We start from the raw sequence: 17,975 nt of genomic DNA, 5'->3' as shown, positions 1-17,975 counted from the left end.
TACGGTCATGTTGATTAGGATTCTCTGCAATCTTAATAGCCGATTGATTGTCACAATATAACTTCATAGGTTCCGTAGGAGGAAAACCTAACTTTTCCATAAGCCTTTTCAGCCACAATAGTTCTTGAATTCCTTTGACCATTGCTCGGTATTCAGCTTCCGCGCTGGATAACGAGACAACCTTTTGTTTTTTACTCTTCCAACAAACTAGATTACCACCAACAAATGTGAAGTATCCACTAGTTGAACGTCGTTTATCTCCTTTTGCACCCCAATCAGAATCACAATAACCTGTAATTGTGGTATTATAGTGCTTTGAGAACATTATACCTTTTCCTGGTGTGGACTTTAAAAATCGTAAGATCCTAATGACGGTGTTCATATGAGCCTCACTTGGATTATGCATAAATCGACTTACCACACTAACTGCGTATGCGATATCTGGTCGCGTATGTGATAAGTAAATTAAGCGACCAACAAGTCTTTGATATCTTCCTTTGTTAGTGGGAACTTGATCAGGAAGTTCCTCTAACCCATGATTTTGCTCAATTGGTGTATTGATGGGTTGACAACTTAACATACCAACCTCCTTCAACAGATCGAGAATATATTTGCGTTGTGATAAAAAAAAAATTCCTTGCTTGGATCTGATAACTTCAATGCCCAAAAATACTTTAATCCTCCAAGGTCTTTCATGTCGAATTCAGATGACAAACAAGTCTTCAACTTAGTCATTTCATCTATATCATCACCTGTAACAATCATATCATCTATATAGATGATAAGTGCAGTTAACTTACCATTTTGTCTCTTCAAAAGTAAGGTGTGGTCCGCATTGCTTTGAGTATAACCATATTTCTTCATTGCTAGTTGGAATCTCCCAAACCATGCCTTGGGTGATTGTTTTAAACCATATAACGCCTTCTTTAACCTGCACACTGAATTTGTATTATCGGAAGTATTGTAACCAGGAGGTATATTCATATAAATTTCTTCTGATAAATCTCCATGTAAAAATGCATTTTTTTACATCATATTGTTGTAATGGCCAATCAAGGTTAGCAGCAATAGACAATAAAACTCGAATGGTATTTAACTTTGCAACAGGCGCAAAAGTCTCTTGATAGTCAACACCATAGGTTTGTGTGAAGCCATGAGCCACTAACCTTGCTTTGTACCGATCAATCGAACCATCTGGCTTATGTTTTATTGAAAATATCCATTTACATCCAACTGGTTTCTTGCCTTCTGGTAAAGTTACGATGTCAAATTTTATTTCTTTCTAGAGCTGCATCTCCTCAGCCATGGATTTTGCCCACTTAGGGTCATTTAACGCTTCTTCAGCTCTTGTAGGAATTATGACATTTGTCATTTTGTTAACAAACCCTTGAATACTATCAGGTAAATGTTTACTAGAAACATAATGAGCAATTGGATACCTGATGACTTTTGAGTTGTCAGGTGAATATCTCTCTGGTGGCTTTCCTCGATTACTCCGAGAAGGTAATTGATACCTGTCATTATCACTAGGCAACACTGGAACATCATCATTAATTAAATTACTAATATTAATATTATCTTCAAAATTAGTACATACCTCAGGATCCACATCAGAAGAAGAATTATTGGTGGGTACTGTCGAAGAAGGGGGTTCTTCAATATTTCGTTGCATCACTTGATTAGGAGTATGATCTATGTTAGGTCCTTCATCTACCATATCCTGTATTGAGAATGTCGGATCACTATTATCTGTTGAGGCTAAATCAGTTAACAAACATCCCAAATCATTATTGTCAGGTAGTAAACTTGTCCACCTTTTCTCTTCACTCATATTCTCCCCCTGAAGATTAGAGGTGGACGTTGGAGAAAAATACAAATCTGCCTCAGAAAAAGTAACATCCATAGTAATGTATAACTTCTTGGTAGGAGGGTGATAACATTTATACCCCTTTTTATGAGGAGAATACCCAATAAATGCACACTTTAATGCACATGGATCAAGTTTATTACGTTGATGTTTAGGGATATGAATAAATACTACACATCCAAATATTCGAGGCTCTAGATTTAAATGTGATGGGATGCTACAATAGCTAGAAAGTTTTTCGAAAGGAGTCTTGAAGTCTAGGACACTGCTAGGTACACGATTGATAAGATAAACAGCGTAGGTAATAGCATCTCCCCAAGAAACAGGTTGCATATTGGCACCAATTAAGCATGCACGTGTGACTTCTAAAATATGGAGATTTTTCCTTTCTGCCACGCCATTTTGTTGTGGGGTAAAGGAACATGTTGTTTCATGAATTATCCCATTATCTTGAAGATAAGACTTCAAGACTTGATTAATAAATTCACCACCATTATCGGACCTAAAAACTTTCATTGTAGTAGAGAACTGTGTTTGTATCATCTTATGAAATAAACGGAAGCATTCTGAAACATCACTTTTATTCTTCATTAGATAAAGCCAAGTCATACGACTAAAATCATCAATAAAAATCACAAACCAACGAAAACCAGACAAAGTAGGAACAGGAGCAAGACCCCACACATCTGAATGAATCAAAGCAAATGGTTCTGTCGCCTTACTGGTGCTCAAAGGATAATTAATACGATGACTTTTAGCTAATACGCAGATATCACAATGAAAATCAGAAAGTTTGCAATCTAAAAATAGGGTCGGAAATAAGTGTTTGATGTAACCAAAAGAAGCATGGCCAAGTCTTCGATGCCACATCCAAATTTTACTTTGTTTAACTGACGAAGAACCTTGATTCATTAAGACAATTCTTGGACATACATTATCAACATAATATAGCCCCCCTCTCTTAGTACCACACCCAATAATCTCCTTGCTGTTGAGGTCCTGAAAAAGACAAAATTGTGGATACATTAACACTAGACAATTTAATTGTTCAGTTACTTGAGACACGGATAGAAGATTATTAGATAGTGAGGGAACATATAATGTATGCTCAAGAGATAATGAAGGTGTTAACACCACTGTCCCTGCACCGATGACAGGGGATGATACTCCATTGGCGTTAGATACATGTGTTCGACGCGGTGTATTCGAACTTTGTAAAAGTGACCGGTCAAAGGTCATGTGATCAGTAGCTCCTTAATCAATGACCCATCCAGTGTCTTTGGTTGAGTCTGTGTTTATAAAAACATATCCAATATTACCTGTTGAATGACTCGATATATCAGAGTCACCAAGTTCAGTTGATACTGATGAAAAAACTTCAACATTTGATGGTAGATCACAGGTACTAGATACCAGAACTGCAGCTTTCCCATCTACCTTGTCACCTTCTTTTTTACTACGTCGTTCACGAGATTTTTTTTCATTAAAACCATCCCACCAATCTAGGTAACCATGTAACTTAAAACAATTTTCTACAGTATGCTTAGAATTTCCACAATGAGTACACCCTTGTTCACTTACATTTCGAGTTTTTAAGTGATTATTTCGATGTTGATTAATAGTAGTTTTAGCTGCCATGACCATACTGGATTCTACATTATTATTTAACATGGTATTTCTTCGTTGTTCTTCACTACGAACCATAGCAAATGTAGATTCTGGATTTGGAAAAGGATTTGTGCGAAGAATATCACTTCGCACTCGATCATAGATATCATCAAGACCAGCCAAGAAAATATAAACACGTTCTTCTTCAATTTCTTTTTGACGAGTAAGTATAACATCAGGTTGCGTGAATGTGATTGGCTTGAGATAATCTAGTTCCTGCCATATTTTGCGTAAATCAGCAAAATATGTAGACACAGATTTACCGTCTTGTTTCATACGCATAGCCTGACAAGACAGATCATATATTACTGATCTATCTGCTCCTTCGTAATAAGTTTGAGATAAAGTATCCCAAATCTGTTTTGCAGTGGGAAGTCGAACAAATAATATCATTACATCGAGACCAAAGACAGTAATTTGTACCATTAAGTTTCACCCCGTAAGGAATGGTCACTGGTTCAGGTACAAGATTTGAGGTTCCAGATAAGTCACTCATATTTGATAAAAAAAAAAAGATAAAGAAACAAATTGCAGTACTCTACTAATCAATCAAAATAACAAGGAATAAATTGAAACTCTTTCGTTCTCTTTTGTTTTCAAAAAAGAAAAACAAAAAACAATAGTAATATTGAACCCCTCTGTTACCAACTTAAAATGTGATGAAAAAAGTATATATCATTACAAATCTCTTAGAGGTATTTATAGGATTACAAAGGATAACATAATATATTCTAATAATCCCTAATATGTTGCTAATTCCTTGATATCGTACAATTCTTATTTTATCTCAAATATTTGATCTTGATATCTTGATCTTTTGCCAACTGATATTATTCACAAGATTAAATCCAATATTCCATAATATACTATCATGCCAACACTTATGACGGTTGTACGATCTACTGTGCGGATAACATTCACAACCAAAGACCTTCAAAAAATTTGTAATCTAGTTTTGTCTTACACAAGAGTTCCAACAGTGTACTTCTTTGTAATACTTTGGAAGGAGGACGATTAATTAAGTATCCAACACTTTCGAAAACATGATGCCCAAATATTGTTTTGGAACGTTTCTTTGTGCCAACATGATAAGGCACGTTTCAACCACATGAGAATCACGTTGTTCAACAACCCCATTTTGCTCATGAATATGGGAGCAAGCAATACGATGTAAAATACCATGATCATGAAAAAATACATTTGATTTTCAAAATTCACACCCCAGTTAGATTGCACCGACTTAATTTTAGTATTAAATAAATTCTCAACTAAAACTTATTATTAAAAATACTAAATGCTTCAGACTTCAGTGTCGTCAGAAAAAATCAATAATATTTAGAAAAACCATCCACGAAACAAAATAAAATACAGATTTCCTTGGATAAAAGCGAATGGAGACGGTCCCCATGCACCAGTAAAAATTAAGTCCAATGGTGCACTTGAAACAGAGAGTGTATGAGCCAGTAGAACTCGATGACTTTTACCGAGTTGACATGAGCCACATTTTCTAATTGCTTTATTTGAGTCGACTGACAACTTATTATTATGTAGAACAAACGCGTGACATGTTCAATCGGATGGCCAAGACGATTGTGCAACATTTCTACCGAACAACGTTCACCTACTCCTACAAAAATCTCCTTGTAGTAGAACGTTCCTCGACGAACGATTCTTTATTTAGAAGACATCATCAAAAAAGACAAAGTAAACATTATTGTCACGACAAAATTGTTGAATTGATAACGGATTCTTTTTAATGCAAGGAACCCATATAAACTTTATGCAATTTAAAGTAATGGCCAGAAGAACTTAAGACAGATGTACCAATATGAGTCATTGACAAATTTTGTACCATTATAATCAAATGAGTTGTAAGATTACGAAGATCTGGTGTTACATGATGAGAAGCCCCAGAGTCAGAGCACCAAGATTGAATGAAGTCTTCTTCATTATGGGTCAAAAGTGATGTAACATGAGCATATGGTTGCTCAGAGTCAGAGCACCAAGATTGAATGAAGTCTTCTTCATTATGGGTCAAAAGTGATGTAACATGAGCATATGGTTGAGCACTGAAAGTCTGTTGGCGACTAATATATTATTAAGGCTCGTTGTCATAACAGTTATAACATCGTTTGGCACTATGTCCATTCTTCCACATATTTTTCAGGGCACCTGAAAACTAGAAGAACCCCGGTTGCCATGAGAACGATTTGGGGGAGGTTGAGAATTACCTTGATATTGTTGGCTTTCTCGACTATAATTCTTGTAAAGACCTCGACTCCCTTGTCCGCGACCACAACTAATTTTTTATGTTGGGGTTGATTAGAGAACTATTTGGAAGACCGATTACTTTTGTTTTCCTCCAATATGAATCTGAGCAGATGCATCAGTAGTCATAATTTCTTCGGCAATACGAAGTTCTTGGATAAGGAGAAAGCCTTGTAATCAGCAAATGTGATTAGAGAAGTCCTTGTAGTGATAGATGTCACAAATGCACTATATTATGTCCAAGACCTCTAAGTACATGAAGGATGATTAACTTGTGGTCAGAAAAAGGTCGAGAAGCAGCAACAAGTTGATCGGCGATATTTTTCATAGTGGTAGGTAATCTAAATTAGATGAAGACCCTTTCTTGGTTGTGTGTAACTACAATTTAAGATGCATAAGACGAGCTTGAGATGGGGATGCAAATGTTTGTTCAAGACGACACCTACACCATGCTTCACGAGAAGTTGTAGAGCCAAAAATTTGAGCATCAACACTTTCACAGACAGATGAATACGTACAACTTAGGATCAACTTATCTTAACGCTCCCATTTTGCAAATTCAAGATTGGTAGGAGTAGAATCCGCATCAGATTTATCAATATAACGAGACGGACATGGAAGACTACCATCAAGGTATCTAAATAAATCGATCGTTCCCAAGTGAAAAAGCAACAAATTGTGGGTGATGGGTCATGAAAATGTCCCATCAGAGTCGTTTAATTTAGTCGAGTTAGTTCGTTTCGAGTCTTTATTATAATAAAATGGTTGGTTTTCTTGATTAGGTGTCTTTTGGAGAGTTAGGTGTGAAAAAACGGTTAAAAACGAGGAAAAGATGCATGAAGGGTATTTTGGTCATTTGGAGTCAAGGACATTCTGGAAATTTGGCCAAGGTCAGTGCATGGTTGAAAAGTAGAGGTCGAGACAAGTCCGTAGGAGAAAACGGAAGTCAAATCGGAGTCCGGACGAAGGAATAAATTAAAGTCAAAGTTGAGTCAAAGGTGTTGACTAAGTGGGACAATTTCGGTAGACGTTTTGGCATGCGGTATTGCGCTGGACACGTGGAAAAGCCTGGTGGCCATTGCATCCAACTTCTGTATACCCGAGGAACAGCGAAGTGGAGCCATCGAGCATGATCCAATGTGGCGCGCTGCAACTATTTTCGGTAGTCCCTTGCTCACCTTTTAATCTCAGCCGCAACCTTCCGCGTAATCAAGATCTAAGGGCTTCCGAGATTCAGCTCCATTTCTTATGATCCCATGCAACCGAAGTCACTTAGCTCCCATGATCCCGAGCCCACGTTTTAATCTTGGTCGTCCGCTACCGCGTTTTTGAGATCTAACGGCTGCTGAGCGTTTGACCCATTTCCTCATATTTCTTTGTAACCCGAGGCATCTTATTAAGATGCTCCCGGACACGTGGCCTTATACCAACCCTCCAGATCTGTGCCTTGAAGATCCGACGGCTTCTGATCTTGTCATTGCTTCTTAAGTTGCTTCCGGCCACACCTTATCATCTAAAATCCTTCCCACCAAACCCTAGCCGCCCAGACTTGTCTTTTCTTCATATTTAACCCATTAATTCCCAAAATGACCCTATCTTTTAGTTCTTTTTACCATTTAACCCAACCAAAAACCCTAACCCACCTATAAATAAATCCCTTTCTCCTCCATTAAAATCTAGACTTGCAAACCCTCTCAATATCCCTTCTTCTCTATTCCCATATACCTCTTCTTACCTATCCCTCTTCTCTATTCCCATACCTCTTCTTACCTAATCCCTTCTTCTCTACTATTAAATCCATCTTTTCCATTATTTTTCCATCTTTCTCTACTACTACTTCTTCTCTACCACTATTCTTTCTTCCATTAATAGTCTTCTTCTTCTTCCTTCCATATTCTTCTATCATCTTTACCCTCTTCATCTCTTCTTTCCAACTTCTTTCTAGATTTAATTTCTTCCTTTTCTTTCTTTTTCTTATTTGGGTGGCAATAAAATAGCTATTACTTGGATTTCTTGGAGTAAGATTCTTGAGCACAAATGGAGCAAATCTTAGACAAATTGGAGATACATGGGAATATGGAATTTGATTGGTGATTTCTTTCCATTAATTTCTTAGTATTTTCATTTATTTTACAATGTCAATGAATGTTATTCTAGATTCCATGTATAGTTAACTTAGCAATCTAAGGTTGTGAATGAAACCCATTTTGGATCTTTATAATACTTGTTCTTGATTAATTAAATCCTTTGATGTGCTTTAATGTCTATTGATTGTTTATCTATATGGATTTGATTTTCTTTCCATTACTCATGCCTCATAATTAGATATTTCATACTTTCGTTAAGTTGTTAGATGGAGTATGCTTTTTAGATGATGAATAATAGTTTAGCAATCCGAATCTCTATAAGGTAGACAATTAGAATTAGTAATTATAAAATAGTTTTATCTAGAACATCATCCGGAATTCAAATAGTTCATTATATTGGATCCCCAGTAAATACAAAAGAGATTTAAGTAATTAAGTACTTGTTTTATAAGTGAAATTATGCGGTGGATTTTATAACCTTAGATATCTTCTTACCTCTCTCTTAGTTAGTTTATTTAGTTTTATTCGTTTTCTTATTTCTTACATATCAATCATCAAATCTATGAAGTGGGGTGTGTGTGTGTGTGTTAGTCTAAGTTAGCTATTGACATTTTGATTATTGGGCTAAACTCGCCGTCAATATCCGAAGTTACCTACCTATCCCTTGGTGCGATACTCGATCTTATTTTCAATACTATAACTTGACCCCGTATACTTGCGGGAATAGACCTATTTTTAGGCCTATCAGTGGGTGCCATAAGATGTAACTGGTCGAATTCAACTTAACACTATGGCGGATCCCATAGAAACGGATGACAAAGAAGACAATTATCAACAATTCTTAGGAACTAGGAAAGCCACTAATACCATGTGAGATATGTATTTTTGAGTTCTCTTCTCTTTGAGAGTCTCAATATAATTCCTTGAATTCGTAGATGATCACAAGACAGGTTTACAAAAGTCAATGGACTATACAAAAAAATCGAGCTACAATGGAAACAAAAATATTCGTGCAACTGTTATATTATCTGGTATGATATCAATCAAAAGTCTATCATACTTGATTATTTGCTTGATTGGTGTCAATGGTACATTGGGTTGATCTAATGGGCAGCACGTATGAAAACAGTTTATAAGATAAAATGGATTATAGTAGTCAGTCAACTTACAAAAAGAAAATGTGTTGAAAGAGTTGACAAGATAAAATAGATCATTTGAGAATATAATCACATGCAGCATCAAGAAGTCTTAAATGTCAACAAAACCTCATGATGTATCATCCTATTTTCAACAAAATTCTGAATCTCAAATTGCGCCTTTTATTCCGCTTATGTTTCATTCTCCAACATGGGCACGTTAGTACAGCAAAATCTTTAAATAGTACGCTTCTTATCCTACGTCTGGTTGCAGGCCAATTAGGGTCGGCCACGAAGAAAAAGAATCTTTTTAGTTAGGACATTCTTTTTTCTTCAAAGTTCAACCCTAGAAAATCATTTACTCAAACACAAGCACTATAAATTGTTAGCACTTCCCCTACCTTGTTCTCATAATCTTATCTACTTTTGGATCTTTCCCATTTCAAGGGCACTAACTTACACAAATCAAAATGGGTGACTCAATCTTAGCATACCTTGCTATATTTACCCTCTTCTTCTTCTTTCCTTCATCAACAAATGCAGCTTACAATGTCGTAAATTTTGGGGCGAAACCCAACGGGCGAACCGATTCCACAAAAGCGTTTCTAAGTGCATGGGCTTCGGCGTGCAACTCCATTAAGCCGGCTGTCGTTTATGTCCCCACGGGGCGGTATCTAATCAACCAAATAGCTTTTGAAGGTCCATGTAAAAATAGTAGAATGGAAATATGGATACATGGTACACTTCTTGCCCCTCACAACTATGAGGTTGTAGGAAAAGTTGGAAGCTGGATCATGTTCCACTCTATTAGCGGATTATCCATATACGGAGGGGTAGTCAATGCTCGTGCCTCGCAATTTTGGGCTTGTAGAGATGCTCATCGAAATTGCCCACAGGGAGCACGGGTATGTTCCCATATTACTTATGTGCTAGTGAGTGAATTCCATCGATTCATTAATATTCAAAATAAGTCTAATTCTTAATCTGTGTTTGCAGTCAATAGCCTTTAATTATGTAAGAAACGTAGTAGTGGATGGATTAACGTCGATAAACAGTCAGACATCCCATATGGCCATCAGTGGTTGTGATAATATGGTCATCCGACGGTTCACAATAAAGGCCCCTCAACATAGCCCTAACACTGACGGTATAGATATACAAGACTCTACGGGTATTACTATAACGGATTCCAACATCAAAACTGGAGACGATTGTGTTGCTATTGGTCCTGGCAGCAAAAATATATCGGTCCAAAGAGTAACATGTGGCCCCGGCCACGGCATCAGGTATAAATAATCATATAGTCACATGGACCTTATTATATATAATATTGATATATAAGTTAGTGGATTGATTGATTGATTGATTAATGTGGTGGATTTGATGCAGTATTGGGAGTTTGGGTAAACAATATTATGAAGAGGGAGTAGAAGATGTGAGAGTAAGTGATGTGGTGTTCATAGGAACAGAAAATGGAGTGAGAATAAAGACTTGGGCAAGGCCAAGTAATGGGTTTGTAAGAAATGTCATTTACCAAAACATTATCATGCATAATGTCCAAAACCCTATCGTCATTGATCAAACTTACTGTCCTGGCGGCCACAACTGCCCTAATCAGGTACTATTACATTTTCCTTACAATGAGAGGAGTCTATAGGGGTTCCAAATTTTGCAATAGGTTTGCTCCTCTCATAGCACTCCTCGTGGGCAAGCCGAGTGGTACTTTGACTGGGCAAATCCGTGTTGTTCAAATATTTATGCACGGATTAGGTCCAACCCGAGTATCCTCAGACTGTCATGTGCAAAATATATATTCATGTATATTTTGTCAAACTAAAACCTTTTTTTTTGTGAACATACGTGCTAACAGGAATCGACCATTGAGATAAGTGGTGTGACATACCAAAATATAAGGGGAACATCAGCAACGGAAGTGGCAATAGAGTTCAACTGTAGCCCTAGGAGGTGGTGTGAAAGAATAACAATGAAGGATATAAAGCTCACTCACAAAATCAACCCAGCCTCGTCTACTTGTTTGAATGTTGTCGGAACGGCTAGTGGACTAATCCTCCCTGGGAGTTGTTTATAATCTCGTTTTTCCTATTTAATCTTCTTGTATTATATATATTGTGAGGAGGATATTCACTACATTCACGGCTAAAACTATATTGTATTGATATGACATGATGTAAATGTAGTGTCGTTATACATCGCCCAGTATTCTGTGGGCAGATTTTTCTAATTTTCTTCTATGCTTCCTTTTTATCCAGTTTGTTAGGAAGGCAGTGCAACTTCATTGTTATCGTTATGGCATGTCATTCTTGTTTATGTAATTGCCTGTACATAGAGGCGTGGGAACCGCAGGGGAGACCAGACAAATTTCTTTGTGGGGCTGGGGCATATTTAGAGTCCGTTTGCTACGTGAGAAATTGTAAGATGGAAAAATGAACTTGTCTAATGGGAAAGAAAGCCGTAATTGAGCATTGAAGTGTTTGGTAGGACTGTAAGTAAGTTTGAGGGTGCCTTTAAAAAGTAATATGTGCATTTTTGGGACAGGGTGGGAAATCGATTTTCCTACCTTTTGTGGTATTAATAATCCAACTCTTTCTTCCACTTTCTTCCCCATAAGAAGTTAGTTTTCACACATTCTGGGTCCAAGTGTCCAAACAGAAGAAAATAGATTTTCCCGTAAAAAATGATTTTCCTAGTTTATTTTCCTACGTAACAAACGTGCTCTTAGTTATAATAAACAATTTAAAATTGTGTGATAGCATTGATGTGAAATTCAAACGACTGATTTATATATTTTATGGTGACATACTCAACCAACGCAACCACCATTCAGTTTTGAATCGCGTTGACTGTCGTTTCAAAATAGACAATTGGTTTTATACGCATTTGAATTATATAAAAAGAATATGTCAAAAGAATGAGAGTCATTTGTGTCTTGAAAAAAATCACTACAATTTACGTTCTTAAAGAACTTAAGGAAAGAGAGCATTGCAATTTTCAAAAAAATTGTGAAATAAAATTAAGAAAGAAAATGTATAAGAATAAAATGAAGAAAAAAATAGTCCGAGTAAAATTTGGATGTAATTTTATTAAAATGGAGCCAAAATCAAATTTACAAAAAAAAATTAAAGATGAACTGATTTGGAAATAGAGTTAAAAGAGATACATATAGGGCCAAAACAATGGCTAAGGGTACAAACTAGTTTATTTGTAAAGAAACTCACAAAATATAAAAGTAAAATGTGTCAGAGGTCCAAAAACAAGACCTTAATAGTAATAGTCCAGTCATCTCCCAAAATGAATCAAAAGTCCAAAAACAAATCATAAACCCACATCTAGTCCAAAAACGAATTTCAATGCACTAAATTCCATCTCTAGGAAAAAAAGTTTTGCTTATTCCAACTTCACCCCTCTATATGTATAATTATGGATATATTTTTCAGAATTATAGTTCATTATTCAGATAGTTTGTACATTTTTTAGAATGTATATGTATGTTTTAAATGTCATGATTTACAATATGTACATTTTTCAGAATGTCTAAAAAATGATTATCATTCAATGATAATACAATGTAATCTCTTCAAGTTTCTTTTATATTTTAACCATTATTGTCGCATTGTATTAGTTGTACCATACATTACATACAATGTATACTTCATTTGTATTTTATAATTTAACTATTACTGTAACATTGCATAAGTCTTATCATGTTTTTCAAGCATTACTTATGATTCTCCATATATTTTTCAGAATTATTGTACATTATTCACATAGTTTGTGCAATATACCAGATACAATTACACACTTAAAAATGCATTGTACAAACTACAAGATACAATATACCAACATTGAATTAGAAATGCATTACATCTAAGATTCATACAAAGTCATTTATGCATAGTTCGTAACTTAATTTTTCAGATGCTAAGAACCTAAATCAATAGACCAAAATGGATTATACATTTAAAAATGTACTGTACAAACTGCCACATACAATATACAACTACCAGATGTATCAAATCTGTTGACTGAGGGTATTTTGGACATTTTAGACAAAGGACTAAAAACCATTTATAGGTGGATCTTGGACCGAAATTTTCCCAACTTTTGGACTTCCAGCCGATGGCCTCTAGGTTCAAGTCCCCACCCTATGCTTACTAAGTCGAAAACAGGCTTTTCAAAAAAAAAAATGGAAAGTAGGTCTTCAATCCACAGGGCTAAAAGTTGTTTTTGAAAGATTCCTCCATCGTCTTTTATCTAATTGAAACATAACCCACTCTAGTTACATTTTCGTTTGTGGTTTGTGGGTTCACGTGCCCCCACATGCCCTTACATAAAGCCGCCCCTGGTGGGAGGGGGCGCCATAGCTCATAGGAATAAATATTTTATAGTCAAAATCATTGTCGAAACTTGGTTGTAACTCAGTTGTAAACATCTCGTCTTACAAGCTAAAGGTTATGACTTGAGTACTCTCTCAAGTTTATTTTTGTTTTCCGAATAGTCAATTACACGTATATGGTTCTAGGATAGTTCTTTAAGGAATTTGAAATTCAATAGTTATTATTTTCATTCTTTTTATTGGATAATGATTCCTAAATGAATTCATACAGAACTAGTATTTGATTTATTTATTTTTCGTAAAAAAAGATAAGTCCATTAGTAAGTTGTTCTGTCGTAAGTACTTTGAAATATGAAATACAAAGTTAATTATTATGCTTATTCACATTTATTTAAAATATAAAAGAAAAAGTTTATGTAATCTAAAGTGCATTTTTGTTGTTTATTTTACATATAAAAAATGATATTGCATCTGTTAGGGAAAATAATTTAAATAACTTGTTTATAAATATGAAGATAGAAAATCAGAAAGTAAAAGTTAAGACATCAGAATAATTTAATGTGACAAAGTTTCCACCAAAAGTAAAAGGTAAAAAACCACAATACCTAGTCAAGAAAAAAATTCAACTATGATAATAATAATGGGTTACACAAGTTCATCCTAAAGTAATAGTCGAAGTTTTTTTGACACACAAGCTCTTATTTAAGTGATAGGGGATTAATTAACTTCTCAAGATGGGTAGAAACACTTTTGGACAATAATTCTTCACTAAAAACAAGAAAGGAGAAATACAGATTTCATGCACCTTAGGATTTGAACATATCCTAGATTACTACAATGCTTGAAGAAGTATATTTCCAAATTCCAACCAAAATGCTTCACAAGATTAATAATATTTTTTCTTCCAACTAATATTTATCTCTTTCAATCTCCCTTGCAAAGACCACTTCACATATCACTTTTTTTTCTTTCTCTTCGTCTTCAATATCTCCATCTCCATGATTTGAAAGTATGAATAATCTTTTTCCTTCTAATCTTCTTTACAATGATAAATAGGGATTCTAACAGAATAGGATATCCTTTTAGGCTTGAAATAAGAAACTTATTTCACTCGGGAAAAAAAAATACTCAGGAAAAATTGATCTATTTCAATTAGGGGTCATTTCTATATAAGGAGTGACACTAACAACATCTTATGTTATGGAAGGGCCCTGAATAAAACTTCGGATCGAGATTCGAGCCCCGTTTTTCTCAACCACGCAACAGCCTATACGTAGCCTATCTTGTAATCCTGAGACACTTTGATTTCATGGTATTAGAGTCATTATTCATGGTCCAAAAATTGATAATTAATTGGCTAAACCAATAATTCAAGGAAAAGTCATAAACCGAGCTTGTCAACCCGTGTCAAGTCACCAGGACGGTGAATCCGAAAGCGCTATACCACAAATCCAGAATTTGGGGGTCGGTACGAGTGTCCTAAGCGCCCAAGTCATACTTTGACTCTAAATACAATCAGGTCCCACTTTGACCCTGAATTTTATCTAAGAGCTTAGGCGGCAAAGGTCTTAAAAGTTTAAATAACTTGGGATACATAAGTCTCGCGAGAAAAAAATTTCTTCCCAATTATACAAGATCGAAAATTCGATCTATCTAAAATATCGAATATCCTTGAATAAGAGAACTTGCATCTATCAAATATACGGGATAATTGCTAAGAGGAATCTCGATATCTTACGACTGCAAAATAGCAGTTCCATCTCTCAAGACTGTGGGTCTAAACCGCCTATCAACAGTTGGTTAAATAAGCCTACATAAAGCGACATGCTCGCCTCAAACTTGGCACGACATATCAATTTCAAGTCAATACAATCAACCGAAGGTTCAATCCCTAAACTCAGAACTTCAGTACTAATCAATTTAACTGCAAGAACGCCTTTATTGACTTGGGGGTAGGAGAGTTTTATGAATTTTATGCAAGTTTCGTCCCTTAATTTATGAGGAGCAGTTCGAGATTTAACAAAGCAGTCTCTTATCCTGAATGGTAACTTAAAGTCAGTTTTTGACATCATTGGTTATGAAAGGGGAATTATGAAAGACTAATCTAGACTGTATTCGGGTTAGCTCTTTCTTGTTCCAGACCAAGATAGTAACAGCTAGAGCTAGTCGTCTAATTGATCGAAGTTTTTACTTCCCGTCAGTTAGGTATATATGGAATTTGATTCCACCCAAACATGTTCTCTCTTTTTTCATATGAGATTTTATAAAGTCTTTATTTTTTTTGTGGGATCCTAATTCTTTTTTATTGTGTCTTAGTGTTCTCATTTTTTCACTTTTGCGCTATTTGTGTTGTACTTTTTTTTGTTTTTGTTACTATTACGTTTATTTTATGTCATTTTCTCTCTCTTCCACTTCATTTTTCTCTCCTCCATATTATATTATATATATATATATATATATATATATATATACTAGGCATATCCCATGCCTCCGGCATGGTGACAGTCCTAATTATAGTGTGATTATAAATATTTTTGTTAAAACAATACCTACATTTTTTCTTGCTATCTTCGACAAAATAAAAAAGTGAATGAACATATGAGAATCATATACAGGAAATTGGACCGGAGACCCAATTTTAAACTTTCTTTAGTTGAAAAGACAAGTTAAATTTTTTTTTTTGTTAAAAATCCAAATTTTTTTTTTTTTAACCCAAATATTTACATTTTGTTTGATTAAAAACCCAATATTTTTTACAAAGGTGTAGCAAGGCGTTGCAAAGCTGTTGTAAGGTGTTGCAAGGCGCTTCAAAATTATTGCAAAGCAGTTGTAAAGTTGTCGAAAGGCGCTGCAAAGCTGTCGCAAATCAAAAACGTACTCAAGGAGCTGAAGACTAAAAAAATTTGACTGGTCCTTTTTAACCAAAGTCCAATTTTATTAATGAGTTTTGGCCAAAATTCCCAATCATATAATATAGAAATGCATACATCGATTATCGTTTAATATGAAGATGTATAGTTTGAGGATTGAGAGCAAATGTGTGGAGATATTTTTAAAGATAACAAAAAAAAAAATTGACTGATCCTTTTTAACCAAAGTCCAATTTTTTTTGTGAGTTTTGACCAAAATTCTCAATCATATAATATAGAGATGCATACATTGATTATCATTCAATATGAAGATGTATAGTTTGAGGATTGAGAGCAAATGTTTGAAGATATTTTTAAAGATAACAATTTGAAGAAAAATTGTATGATATGCAGTAAAGCATTGAATTTTATGCGTCAGACATGTTTCTTAAGAGTAAGACGGACAATACATGTTCAGTAATTAGGAAAAATAAAACCAGAATAAATTAATTAAAAATAAAAATAAATTTTTTTTATAAATTAAAATTTATAATAAAGAACTTTATTACAAAGAAAACAACATATATGAGCTAAATTGTGTCAGAATCAAAATCAGAAGAAGAAGAAGAAGAAGCCAGAATCAGAACAGTACTAATATTACTGAATTGCAGAACTCGAATCAAGTAAGAAGAAATAGCTGTTCATTCTTGACTATTGCAATATAGGTATATCTTATATGTACCCAAATATTTGTTGGCGATCGTAATTTGTATACGATCCATCTAATACAACATTTGTATAAGATTAAAAAAACAACATATAATAAACAATTAAGAAAGAAATGTAATGGTACCATAATAACATTGTATTCCTATTGTTGTAAATATTACCCTAATCAAGAGAGATTCACTAAGGTTATGTTTGATATCTCCTATTTCCATGGAATAAAAGAGTTTCCGTGGAAATAGTATTTCCACCGTTTGATAGTAAGTTTATTTCCATGGTTTGAATTTATCTGGGAATTTTTTTCCGTGAAATACATCACTTTTAATTCCTTGCTCCACCCTAGGAATTAGATTCCACGGAAATCAAATAAACAATGTTTCAATATATTTGGATACTAGAAGCCTATATGTATTACAATATTTTTGTTAGAAAAAACCTTAATATTTATCTTCATGTTTTTCGTCACTTTTATAACTATAAATTACGAAACTATTTCGAAATTTTTATTTGCATTTGTCGTTGAAGATGTTAATTTTTTACTTTTACTTTGTCAGAGTAGTGTTTATTTATTTTGGATAAGTTTTGACTTCAAATTTTGTAATCTTAGAAATTAGGTTAGATTTTGTGTTTTTTTTTTAAAATATATTTTCGTTCATTTCTTTGAAGAATATGGAGTATATTATAACCAATTTTAAGGTAGTTCTCAACCAAACAACAAAATTTTACAATTCTGCGAAATAACAAATGACAACCAAACAAAGGAATTTGTATTTCCGTGAAACACGTTCAAAGGAAATATTTTCATGGAGACGCTTTTATTTCCACGGAATTGTTTTCCTGTTATCAAACACAACCTAAATCTTAATTTTAATATTAGGTTTAATTGAGTTGTTAAACCGACTGTTTGCTTCTAAAGTGAATCCACCCTATACATGTTGCATCATAAAAAAAAAAAAAGTTGAATAGTGGAGGAGGAACACTTGGGTTAATTAACAACCGAATGAACTAAGTTGGTGTGCT

The 17,975-nt window shown here is 34.5% G+C and overlaps 2 protein-coding genes across 2 annotated transcripts; one reads left to right on the top strand and one right to left on the bottom strand.

Annotated features, from left to right (window-relative positions):
- Positions 1-1,282: 1,282 nt before the first annotated feature.
- On the bottom strand, positions 1,283-3,961 carry LOC147559725 (uncharacterized). The gene is made up of 3 exons (XM_086659210.1): positions 3,187-3,961; positions 2,924-3,009; positions 1,283-2,866 (listed from the first exon to the last, which is right to left on the bottom strand). The coding sequence occupies exons 1-3, from the start codon at positions 3,959-3,961 to the stop codon at positions 1,283-1,285; spliced, it is 2,445 nt and encodes an 814-aa protein (XP_086515336.1).
- A 3,520-nt stretch (positions 3,962-7,481) lies between these two features.
- On the top strand, positions 7,482-11,268 carry LOC147559724 (polygalacturonase-like). Its single transcript, XM_086657863.1, has 4 exons — positions 7,482-9,931; positions 10,023-10,312; positions 10,416-10,644; positions 10,897-11,268. Exons 1-4 carry the CDS (start codon positions 9,497-9,499, stop codon positions 11,113-11,115), a joined length of 1,173 nt encoding a protein of 390 aa, XP_086513989.1. The 5' UTR covers positions 7,482-9,496; the 3' UTR covers positions 11,116-11,268.
- Positions 11,269-17,975: the final 6,707 nt, after the last annotated feature.

Source organism: Eschscholzia californica, unplaced genomic scaffold (assembly GCF_041429995.1).
Source record: "Eschscholzia californica isolate CP2 unplaced genomic scaffold, dmEscCali1.0.p SCAF_2, whole genome shotgun sequence".
Lineage (NCBI taxonomy): Eukaryota > Viridiplantae > Streptophyta > Magnoliopsida > Ranunculales > Papaveraceae > Eschscholzia > Eschscholzia californica.
The sequence above is the reverse complement of the archived record's forward strand: the minus strand, read 5'-3'. Positions and strand labels throughout refer to the sequence as shown.

Coding starts and splice junctions, on each gene's coding strand:
- LOC147559725 (XM_086659210.1), bottom strand. CDS start 3,961: ATGGTACAAATTACTGTCTTTGGTCTCGATGTAATGATATTATTTGTT. Junction 3,010..3,186: donor TATATCGAGTCATTCAACAG/GTAATATTGGAT, acceptor TCATCGGTGCAG/GGACAGTGGTGTTAACACCT. Junction 2,867..2,923: donor ATCTTCTATCCGTGTCTCAA/GTAACTGAACAA, acceptor TGTCTTTTTCAG/GACCTCAACAGCAAGGAGAT.
- LOC147559724 (XM_086657863.1), top strand. CDS start 9,497: ATGGGTGACTCAATCTTAGCATACCTTGCTATATTTACCCTCTTCTTC. Junction 9,932..10,022: donor ATTGCCCACAGGGAGCACGG/GTATGTTCCCAT, acceptor CTGTGTTTGCAG/TCAATAGCCTTTAATTATGT. Junction 10,313..10,415: donor GGCCCCGGCCACGGCATCAG/GTATAAATAATC, acceptor GATTTGATGCAG/TATTGGGAGTTTGGGTAAAC.